The following is a 12,091-nucleotide window of genomic DNA, read 5'->3' as shown; positions in this document are numbered from 1 at the left end:
GGGGGAGGTCAGGCGGCGAGCGATGACGAATCCCGGCGGAGCTTCGAGCTCTCTGTCGCCTCGCACGATTTTGTGTTGTTGGCAGCGCTCATTCGCAGCTTTTTCTGTCTGCGGGAGGAGGACGAAACAAGAGCTAATCCGACGGCTACCAGGCACAGATTCGTGAGGCTCGTGGTTGACCGGCCGAAGTTTCGGCCGGTCGACCGGAGCCTATCAGTCGCCAAACGCAAAAGGGTACAGCCATGCCGATCCAAACAGACAAAAAATGAAGAAAATCGCTGTCCGTTTGGGTCGGCGTGTTGAAGTTGCTCTTACACCCAAACTGACATGGACACACAAAATGCATCGGCGCCTTGGAGTAATGTCCAAACAGCCCGGTGGATGTCTACAGCTGTCCATAGCCAGACCGGCGAAGGTCGCGGGCGAGATCCACCGGTCGGCCCTGTGTGGCTGCGCCGATAGACACGCACAAGCATGCGCACGTGCCGATCCCGGCTCCGCCCCTAGCAGTAGGAGAGAACAAGGAGAAAGAAGGTGGCGCGTCCGGTCGTCCCTCCCCGTGAGCGCTCCGCTCGCATGCACATGCATGCCCATCCCCCCCTCCTTCCCTTCCTTCCCAGTCTCATCTCACAGTCCCAGATCCCACTCCAGCCCCACCTCTTAAAAACCAGACCAAACCCGAACACTACAGGAAAACACACAGGCGCAGCAGCAGCAGCAGCCGCCGCCGCCTGCGCGCCCTATCTACAGCTCCTTCCCCAATCCCTGGCCCTGCCCGGCCACTCCAGCGCCCAATGCAGCAGCCCAAACCCGCCGATCCGCCGGGCCGGCCCTTCCCGCCGCCTTCCCCGTCGATGGCGGCGGCGGCCACGGCCATGCGCGGGGCGCACCACCGCCGCGCCAGATCTGAGGTCGCCTTCCACCTCCCGGACGACCTCGACATCGGCGGCGGCGCCGACGGCGACGGCTCCGCGGGCTTCGACGAGATCGGCTCCGAGGACGACCTCTTCTCCACATTCATGGACATCGAGAAGATCTCCTCCGGCCCCGCCGCGGGCTCAGACCGCGACCGCGACCGCGCCGCCGAGACCTCCTCCCCGCCGCGCCCCAAGCACCGGTACAGCAGCTCGGTCGACGGCTCCGGCCTCTTTTCCGCTGCCGGCAGCGCTGCGCGGCGGGACGCCGCTGCCGCCCAAGCGCTGGCGGATGTCCTGGAGGCCAAGAAGGCCATGTCCCCCGAGCAGCTCGCCGAGCTCGCAGCCATTGACCCCAAGCGCGCCAAAAGGTCCCGATCTCCCCCACACTCCGATGCTCAATGTTGCATACTTGCGCTAGTGTCAGTTAGTACGGATACTACAGATCAACTTCTTTCGTTCCTGCTACTAGGTGGCAGGCAATGGCGTGAGGCATTCAAGGACAATTATCGTTTTTTTCGCGAGCTTGGGGAAAATATGCGCATTTGCGGCTTACTTTGTTTCTTTGTGCGTAGCGTACTGTTTGTTTCTTTGCGCATTGTGTTGGATGGTTGGTTGGCAGGTGGGAAGTTAAGGTGGTGTTTCTTTAGCGTTTGGTTGGTGAGATTTTGGATAACTACTTATTTCTGTGTCATGTCGCATGCTTTAAAACGCCTTCCGCCGGGTGCTGGGCAGTTGGCGGGTCTACGAACATCTTCAGTAGTAACAATGGGTAGCTGTAATTCTTTACCTGCAAGTCTTGCAGTGTGCTGATATGTGAATTGTTTTGGAGAACTGGATTGTTATGGAGTACTTAGTTGCGATGCTTGGAAAGGTATTGGACAAATGCTAATCCTAGTCAAAAGAAAATTAAAGACTAGTGACCCATGCAAACTTATTGTAACCAATTGTATGTATTTGTGTGAGTTGATAGTGAAAGCAAGTAGGAGACCAATGATAGGATAGCTAATGCATGCCTTTTTTTCCCTTTCTCACCTACATTTCTCCGTTGAAATAGTTCAGGTTAATAACAGTCAATCAAATTAGAGAAAATGACATCACATTGACTAAAACCAATTTGGTAGCTGTAAACAGTTGGGGTCTTCATTTCTAAAAACCACACCTCCTTCTAAACATGTGGTGCAGCAGTTAGTCTCTTCAATATTGTGGAGACGTTATCAGTGATAATCTTTAACAGTACTTCCTCTGGTTTTACATTTAATATCTCCATCTCCACTACTAGTAGTATTAAACAAGCGAGTTGTGGCAGAACATTGAATATCAGCCCTTTGTTATCTTAGATCCAATGGCTTACATTGCTCCAATGACGTTGTAGGAATTAAAGCACCTTAAATCTCAATCAAAGCACCGTGCATTCCAAAAAAACAGTTGTATCAATCAATCAAATCACCGTATTTATAGTATTCTAAAAAATAAACCACCATAACTAGCATTCCAAAAATGTAAATCACCGTAATTAGCATGCCAAACAAACATCTTATCCCCGAAAAAATCATCGTAATTTGGAATGTTCTCAAATCAGTGGACTTGATCCCCAAACCACAACCCTGTAAGCCGCGAACTGTGCCGCCGCTGGCGTCTCACCACTATTGCCATTAAAATCAGAAACTTCTAATTTTTGGATCGTGTGTTGCACATACATAACTACTAGTAGTAATTTCTAACTATACAGCTTAATGCATTGTCTAATTATGTTGAGTTGTGCTATGCGCCTATGCCCCCAAATCTTTTACATGCAAGACGTTTTTCTTCTAAAAAATTCAAAACAGTTGTAACCTTGTGTTAACTCTCTGAGTTTGTAACCATACAGAATTCTAGCAAACAGGCAATCTGCGGCTAGATCAAAAGAAAGGAAGGCTCGTTATATGACAGAACTTGAGCGGAAGGTTCAAACTCTTCAGACTGAAGCGACCACTCTCTCAGCTCAGCTCACGTTATTTCAGGTATCATTTCCCATTTTCCATCTGTCTGTTGTATCATGGGTATCAGGCCCAGTAAGTTTTTCTAGTTTATTGTAGTGAGAACACTGTAATGGCAATATAACATATTTCCTTTAAGCAAGCTGGCTATATCAGCTACCAGATCACAGCTCGTTGCAAATTGCATCTGGATTCTTTGGATGTATGGACTAGGGCTATTGCATATATTGTGATCAATCTAAACATCCATTGGATTGTACTACCTCTTAATATAAGACTTTTTTGCAGTTCAAAGAACTGCAAAAACGTCTTATATTATGGTACGGAGGGAGTATATAGTTGTTTGTACATTTGGAGAGTTAATCCTGATTCTCTGCATGCGAGAATAAATAATTGTGTTAATATTGGCTTTGACCATCTTGTTCTAGCGGTTGGTATATTTTTATGCTGTTGACTATTGAAGGCGCATCATGTTTCTAGGTTGCTGTGCTGCTGAGTTGAATTACTTGCGGCCCGTTAAACATTGTGTTTTATTCCCTTGCAGAGAGATACAACTGGGCTTTCTTCAGAAAATGCAGAGCTCAAGATAAGGTTGCAGGCCATGGAGCAGCAGGCTCAACTGCGTGATGGTAAGCATTTTAGATAAATAATCATTGTGCAGTTTGCAGTTTAATACTTATAAGTAACATAACTAATTAGAGAACTGGCAATCATTTTGGAAGTGATATGTCATCCCAAGCCATCATTGTTTCCTGGCTTGCTCACTCTGTTTAATGCTATAAGTCAATGTAGGCTTCTAGTTTTTCCATTGCTTCAGTCATTGTTCCTGGTGAAGATAAATTTGACATTATCTTTGTCATTTGATGCCCTTTGCTTTTTGCAATATTCTGCCTGTGATTTATCCTTTTCTCTCTGGGCATGACACCCGGAACAGGGTTAAACTTGGTTTTGTCAAATTACCGCATATTTTGAATCTTATTTACGAGTTACAACCTGTGGTACATAGTGATCTATATTGGACCAATGTAGAACAAAGTGGTGACTGCAGTTTGCATTTGTTAGAATACATGCCTATGCAGTATGTTGTAACAAAACCTGGTATATTGTGCAGCTCTGAATGACGCACTGAAGCAGGAAGTGGAGAGGCTCAAGATGGCTACGGGTGAGATGTCAAATTCCAGTGATGCATATAGCGTGGGATTGCAACATGTCCTGTACAACTCGTCCTTCTTCCCACAGTCCCAGCAAAACACAGCCCAGCACCAGGGGGGCGCCCGGTTTCCACCCCCATTCCACCCGCCTCATCCTAATGTACCAAACCATCAGATGCTATCCCACCCAAACACGCTGTCAGATATCATGCAACAAGATCATCTTGCGCGGCTCCAGGGTTTGGACATCAGCAAAGGGCATCCAGTTGTTAAGTCAGAGAGCAGCTCGATCTCTGCCAGCGAAAGCAGCAGTACATTCTAACCAGGCCTACGCCTACCCTGATCGAGCCCTCAGTTTCATTAGGTTCCTTTGTTGATAGCCTCTGACATCCTTGTGCTGTTTCTTTTGTCCTGTAAACTTAATTTTTCATTCCATTTGTTCCATTTTAGTTGAAATTCGTTGTAATCTCAGTTGCTGATTTTTGTAGACACGATCCCTGGGTTCCTCCCACCCGTTTGTTCCGGGTTCATTTTCTTCGTGTGTGATATGTTGTTTGGGATTATATTGGGGAACTGGGAGGGGCTTCCTCCCAGTATACCGTGGTGCTGTTGTTGGGACTGACTATTTTTGTCGTCAGAACAGTTTGAATTTGCGATGTTCATCATTGTACGCTTGTGGAGCTATTTTTTCCTGCTTTATATATTGTTGTCTGTATTCAGCACTGGTGGGTGCTAACATAACTAGCATTTTAAAGCCCAATCTTCTGTTTCGAGATTTTGAGTTGCACATGTTTGTTTCCCGAGGTTTGAAAACAAGAGGCGCTGTTACATGTGTATTGCATCAACCTGATTCATTGTGATGGCTAGCTTTATTATGTCTTTAAGAATACAAGTAATGCTACTACGAACCTAAGTTTTCGAGTTTCGGCATTACCCTAATACACGGTTGTTTATCGGTCCAATGTTCATTCAGTCTTGATATCCTTTATATAGTGTCTTTAAAATAAATATTGTCACAGCTAATGCAGTGAAGATAGAATTGCTTTCTCATTTTTTGCGGGCAAATTTGGAGAGCTTTATTCAACAAAAACAGCCCTAGGACAGTCAGCCAAAAGACTACTGAACAGGAAGTTGGGAGTAGTGTCTTGCCAATTCTTAGTCACATCCAAAGTGCAAGCTTGCTTCGCACAAAAGAGAAATTAGCGTTACGGTTTACATGTTGAAAAGAAAAGGAAATAAACTGAGGTATAAGCTCTCCTATTTCATCTAGAAGAGGCGCTATCACCGATCACGATAGACGCCTAGTGTGCCAGAGATTAACTAGCCCTAGGCAGTCAGACTCCATGCTATTTCATCTAGAAGAGGCGCTATCACCGATCACGATAGACGCCTAGTGTGCCAGAGATTAACTAGCCCTAGGCAGTCAGACTCCATGATCACATGTGTGTATCCTCGAATGCTTGCAAGACGAACTCCATCACGAAAACCACATGTCTCCATGATGAGGGGTCTGTAACACCCGGGTACCGCTTACTCCCAGCAACGATGAAGGATGAAGCAGATCGAATGACACCACCCGCTCCGCCCTTTCGCATTTGAGAACTGATGGCTCTGTCCGCGTTGATTTTTATAGTGCCATCATCAGGCAGACGCCAACCAAAACCTGGTAGGATTTTTGCATGATCGCGTGGTAGTTCAAGTAGGGCAAGGGATTCCCTCGTCTGCTTTACAGAGAGGACCGAATTGATCTCGTCGTTGTCACGTGTCCACCGGTTCCCGGAATGCCAGATCGACCATATCACCGTGATGATCTTTGGCCGATCTGCATACATAATGATAGGGTCACACAAAATGTCGTGCACCCATGTAGCTGGGTGAAGTCGCGGCAGCCTGAAGTCCACCAAAGACTGCGCTTCATCCCAAAACTTCTTTGCGTGAGAGCAGTGAATGAGAGCGTGCATAAGATCTTCCTCCATGGCATGGCAGACATTGCATATGCTTTGCTATTTAATGTGTCTATATTTGAGAGTCACTTCATCGGGGAGAATGCCTCTGAGAACGCGCCACCAACAAACACAAACCTTTGGCACTACGTTTAATTTCTACAAACAAGTTCACATCTTCTTATCAGTCAAAGAGGTGCCCGTATCCGTCCCTTCATCTGGAGCATTTCGCTCTTTATGAGCCACATTAGACCGGTCTGAAGATTTCACAGAGTAGACCCTAGATTTCTCAAATGCCCAGGCCATAAAATCATCTTCGCCTCCGCTACGTAAAGGAATATTGAGAATCGCATCCTCATCAGGTGGTATGAAAGTATCCCTAATAAGATTAGCACGCCATGTCCAGTTATATGTGTCAATGAGCTCGCTAACCAACTGTAACTGTGTGCCATCCGGTTTCAACATAGGCTTCATCGACATGGTGCCCGGAATTTACTTGCTGTCCCAGATAGATATGGTTGACCCATCACCTACTCGCTTAATCAAGCCATTATTGAGAGCATCACATCCGGCCACAATTGCACGCCATGTAGGTGAAGAGGATTTAGGTATAGTAGCATGCAGAAAATCTGTGTCCGGAAAATACCTTGCCTTTAAAACTCTTGCACAGAGGGAATTTGGATTATTCATGAGTCACCATCCATGTTTTCCCAATAGTGCAAGGTTGAATAGTTGCAAGTCACGAAATCTCATTCTGCCCTTGATCTTTGGTGTAGCTAATTTGTCCCAAGAAATCCAATGCATTGTTTTTCGATCTAGGGAGCTACTCCACCAATATTTTGCCATGCAAGAAGTGAAATCCTTGTAGGGTTTTTTTGTAAGAAGGAAGCAACTCATGCTAAAGGCTGGAATAGCTTGTACAACTGATTTCAAAAGGGTATCCTTTCCAGCACAGACTAGCTTCTTTTCAGACCATCACTGGTACAACGACCCTTTCCGCGATGATGTTTTGAACCATCGCCAAGTGAGTGTGTGCGATAGGGGCGGGGGGTCCTTCCCACACGACCCAGAAACCATAGGGGATAGGCCCTCCGACCACACAGCCGGGGGAAAAATGAGCTCGTGTGCGAACGGGGGAGGCATCAAAACCCAATCGTTTCTGTTCATATGTACATCCCACATAGTGAATCCCAGAAAAATGTTTCCGTTCATATGTATATCACACATAATTTTTTGTGTGGAAACGTTTGTGCAAGGTGGCCTAGCGCAAGCAGCTGTCTGCCAGAAGTCGTGTGTGATTGTTAGTTGATCCAACACACCTACTTTCTGGAAATCGTGTGAGTTGTTTGAGTTCATCGCCCATGGTGTTGTCTGAGTAACCGTCTGCAATAGAAACCCCAGTAAGTAGGGTAATTAGCCTATTATTGATAATCCATGTAGTAATCAAATTGACATTTCTTATAAAACACACTAGATATTTCATATCCATAACGACAACCAGGATTTCATAATCGAATTACATCAGATAGCTTCAGCACTCAGTTACACCAAAGAGGGATATAGCTAGCTATGACATTACACAACAGCACCAAGTTTCACATGCAACATCAAAAACCTTTGGAAAAATAACATCATACACGGTAAATAGACAGATGAATCTCATCTAGGAAACTGCAGAAGCGGAAGGCGAATATTGAGCCTGCAGTGATGTTGAATGTCCTTGCAACTTTAGGCTAGTGGCTATGGATAATTGTCCGCCCAACCTTCGTCCTCTTCAGGAAGACTTCAATATTGTACCGTGGGTGTTGAATGAATACCTTCCTCGCCTCTTGACCATGCAGGTGGTTTGAGAGGTAATCATCGATGAACTGCTGTGAAAAGTACTGAAAACAAAGATGTGCATAAATCACTGTTATAAATTTTGAAATGGCGCAAGGGGTAAAAACAAGGTAAAAGAGTTAGTACCATCCTATAGTTGACTGATGTCTTCTTCATTGTGCAAATAAAGATCTTGCTGTTATTCATTGCAAGTTTCTTTATCCTAACAATCTTTCTGAGTTTCTTGACTTGATTGATATTCATGGACATCTCATTTCCCCGTATGCAGAATGGGTCAAACAGTGGGTCTAAGCTTTTCACAGCAGGACCTACATGTGCAAGACCAAATTGTAATAAACCTAAATATTAGAATGATTCCTGCAACTGCACAATAATGTGCTATTAGCGAAAGGACCATGCATGAGCAAACCTCGATGGTAAACCGCAGTGTCTCCCATTGTTTCCCTGCAACACATATAAGGAAGATCTTAATCAGGTTAACTGAGAGTTGCCATACTATCAGTAGAATATGTATTGAGTACAACCAAATTCGATTTATTTCTCACATGCATAACAATACAAAATTGTACCCACAACAAATGAAAATCAAATTGCAGAATTGAACCAAACAGTTAACTGGACAACATACCAAATGAAAAAAATAGTTAACTAAGCACGCCATTGCAGAATAGAACATATACTAGAAGATAAGATAGTTAACAAAACCAAGAATGCTTGAGAACAGTACTGTGAAATGTAGCAATTGTTGGACCAAACGGTGAACTGAACATTACATTTCAGAATACCAGATTTCATATTAACATTATAGAGGACAAATCACTAGAAGGCACTGTCGGTGGCCTCGAGAAAACAACACGAACTGTATTTTAAAGTAGACAACCGCGTGGCGGTGTCGATGGTGGCCTCGAAAATGATGTGCTCCTCCAAGATCTGGTGGTCGGCATGCATGGCAGCCATAGCGACCTTGTCCATGCGTGTGGTCATGATTTGCTTCTCCACTGCCAGATGCTACTGAGCTCCACGTTATACTGCTTGCAAAATGGTTGTGGGCGGCGCTTAATTGGAGGACGGGGCCAGTGATTTCAGCGGAAGGTGTCGCGCCGTCGGTCGGGGCATGTGGGACGGGGAAGGAGGAGGATGGTATGGGTGGGGTGTGGATTACCTGACCATATCAACGAGGCCGCGCAGCAAGAAGAAGGGTCGCCAGCGAGGAGGCGGCGCTGCAAGAAGAAGGGTCGCCGACGAGGAGGCGACGCAGCAAGAAGAAGGGTCACCGGCGAGGAGGCGACGCTACAAGAAGAAGGGTCGCCGACAAGGAGGTGGTGCTGCTAGTAAGCAGCAGTGAAGGTTTGAACTTGGAAAGCAAGGAGGAACAATGGAAATGTGGCTTTTGGTGGGTGGGGGGGGGGTAGATATTTCTGCGGTGGCAGAAAACTTTCGCTCGGTGCCGCGAGAAACTAGCACACAAGTGTGGTTCAAGCGCGGGCGGTGGACTGTTGACGACGAAGCTTCCTGCGTAAGCCAGAAAAGACGGTGCACCAAGATATTTTATATTGCATCCCACACGATTCTCGGTACTAAACTGTTTGTGGTATACTTGATTTTTCATTCTGTTTTGAAAGACAAAATGGTGTTACGGAGGGAAAGGATGGTGTTTGAATTGCTAGAACATTTATCTATGATGAACATGCAACTATATGAGTATCGTGTTAAAATTTGTAATTATTCCGGGTTCGTTTAGCATTTTTATGCATTAATTGAGTTTCTAGGCATTTAATGTGCATAATTCAAATTTGAACTACAAGCACATGCTCTAGTGCACCAAAGTTTGTTGAAAAATCACATGTGTGTCTTTGGGTGAATTTATAGGTCCCATGCAAGAATGGGAATGAAATTCAAACATCTAAGCGTGGTGGCTCGGCTGGAAACATTGAGAAACTTGGTTTTTAAATTCCTGTAAATCTCAAACTTGCGTGAAAATCGTGAAACTTGGCATGGTGTCATTTCATGGCACCAAAATACCATGGTAAAAAAATTGGCCGAATTGGGACAAATTTTGGTATAAACTTCTTGCGAATTGGAGCTTCTCTCAAGAAGGCGTGTGGTTTCGAGAGGGAACGTGTCACCTTTGTGTGCGAAATGACATACACTGCCCCCCTCTTGATTTTTTACAGAGCAAACATAGAACTATATGATTGTCGTGTTAAATTTTCGAATTATTACGGGTTCGTTTGGCCCTTTTATGCATTAATTGAGTTTCTGGGCATTTAATATGAATAATTAAAATTTGAACTACAAGCCCATACTTCAGTGCACCAAGGTTGGTTGAAAAATCATATATGTGTCCTTGGCAGAGACGGAGCCAGGATTTTACCATGGGGGGGGGGGCGAAGACAACGACACTAGATAATTTTTTTAGGTTAACATGATTTCCACTAATTTATTAACAGAATTAACCAGTCCTGTTACAGTGATAAGAGGAAAAGGAGAGCAAATCCGAGCACTAATAGAAAGACAATGACACAAGCGATGTAGATTCGTCAAATTTTATTAGTGACATTTTTTTATTAGGAGCTTGCATATCAATTAAATTATGCTTGAGCTAGTACCTTAGTTCTTGGAATCATCATATTCACCATTTCCTCTAAAGGGGCATGATGAAGTCATGTATCTAGGGTAGGGTCATGGACCTATCCAAGGTACCCTCCCCGAGGACATCTTTTAGAAGAAGCCGTCTTCCAGTCGACCAAGAGGGACTCCACTCGACGGACTAGAAGACACTCGACGAACCTGAAAACACTTGACCATGAAGACTCACTCGACCATCAGGAGTTCAAGATCTACTCCAAACGGTCTGTAATTAAGTAGTCTTTATGGTCATGATGACACTTTATGTAAGGCATTACCAGTAACGCCAGACCTTAATGTACTTTAAACCCTCCGCTACGTGGGCTGGCTGGGGTCCTGGCATCCTCTATATAAGCCACCCCCCTCCACTGGCAGAAGGGTTCGCACCCCTGTAACTCTCACACATATAATCCAGTCGACCGCCTCCGGGCTCCGAGACGTAGGGCTGTTACTTCTTTCGAGAAGGGCCTCAACTCGTAAAACACTTGTGTGCACAACTACTCCATAGCTAGGATCTTGCCTCTCCTTAGTACCACCCTACATTACTGTCAGACTTAGAACCACGACAGTTGGCACCCACGTGGGGCAAGTGTCTTAGCGACTTATTGGAGAAGTTGCAATCTTTCCGATTCCCATCATCATGGTTTCAGGTTGAGTTTTGGTTGAGGGCCGCGAGATCCGTCTCGGCGCGTTCACATTCGTCGCCGACGACTCTGCCTGGCTGCAGGAGGCTCCGCTCGACGTGGATGTGCTCCCAGTCCGCGGAGCTATGCACTTTCGAGCATGCGTCCGCGACGTCCTTCTGCAGCAACCGTCGACTCAGTATCGGCCGGTTTTTGTGTCATCCTCCCTCCCAGCTTCCCGCCGGCATAAGCGCTCTGGTCGGTCGAGGCTTCAGCGGTGGGTGAGGCACGCAGTGGCCCGCCAGTCGACCACCGCCCAAGTCGTGGTAATCGAGCCCGACGAATCTCTCTACGGCCTGTTCGACCTGTCGACTGGCTCCGCAGAGACTGCATCCGAGTGCGATAGCAGTGATCCAGCGGCGGAGGTCCTGATGGTCAAGGGACCGCACGTCCCCCCGGCTTTCCTGGCGTCGAGGGAGGCAACGGCGGAGGCGATCCATCGCACGACCATGAGGAATACCTCCCCGAGCCCCTCAATTCGCAGCAGAGGGAAGAGCTTCGCCGCCGGAACATGGATGCGCTTCACACTCCGATCGTTGGAAAAACCCCTAAGGCTCGCGCCTTAGAGGACGCGCGCTTGGCCAACCTGGCTGAGCGCACTCGACTGGAGAACCTTCAGCGGGCACTCGACGAGCGCGCGCGGCAACGGATTCCAGACTCCAGTCGACGCCAACTCTTTAAACCTCCGACTTAGGTATATCGAACTCCGATTCAGAATTTAGCAGCTGCAGCCCGTATAGCAGAGTCGATTCAGCCTTCCCAGTCAGAGGCTGGCAGAGGCTTGATGCAGATCAGGGATTTGCTCCGGGCAGCAGGAGATCAGAATTCAGCTGTATCGTAGTCGCGGAACAGGATTCACAGCAGATCCGTGGCGGCGAATACGGTCCAGTCGGCTCATAGCCCCAGATCGCCCCCGAGACGTGAAGGGCGTGGCGACCGGCACGATCAGTACAG

General features: G+C 46.6%; 1 protein-coding gene across 1 annotated transcript; it reads left to right on the top strand.

Moving 5' to 3' along the window:
• Positions 1-562: 562 nt before the first annotated feature.
• LOC123092205 (transcription factor RF2b) lies at positions 563-4,709 on the top strand. Its single transcript, XM_044513907.1, has 4 exons — positions 563-1,285; positions 2,785-2,917; positions 3,438-3,522; positions 4,005-4,709. Exons 1-4 carry the CDS (start codon positions 795-797, stop codon positions 4,364-4,366), a joined length of 1,071 nt encoding a protein of 356 aa, XP_044369842.1. The 5' UTR covers positions 563-794; the 3' UTR covers positions 4,367-4,709.
• The last annotated feature ends 7,382 nt before the right edge of the window (positions 4,710-12,091 follow it).

Source organism: Triticum aestivum, chromosome 4B, assembly GCF_018294505.1.
Source record: "Triticum aestivum cultivar Chinese Spring chromosome 4B, IWGSC CS RefSeq v2.1, whole genome shotgun sequence".
In the NCBI taxonomy this organism is placed as follows: Eukaryota; Viridiplantae; Streptophyta; class Magnoliopsida; order Poales; family Poaceae; genus Triticum; species Triticum aestivum.
The sequence above is the reverse complement of the archived record's forward strand: the minus strand, read 5'-3'. Positions and strand labels throughout refer to the sequence as shown.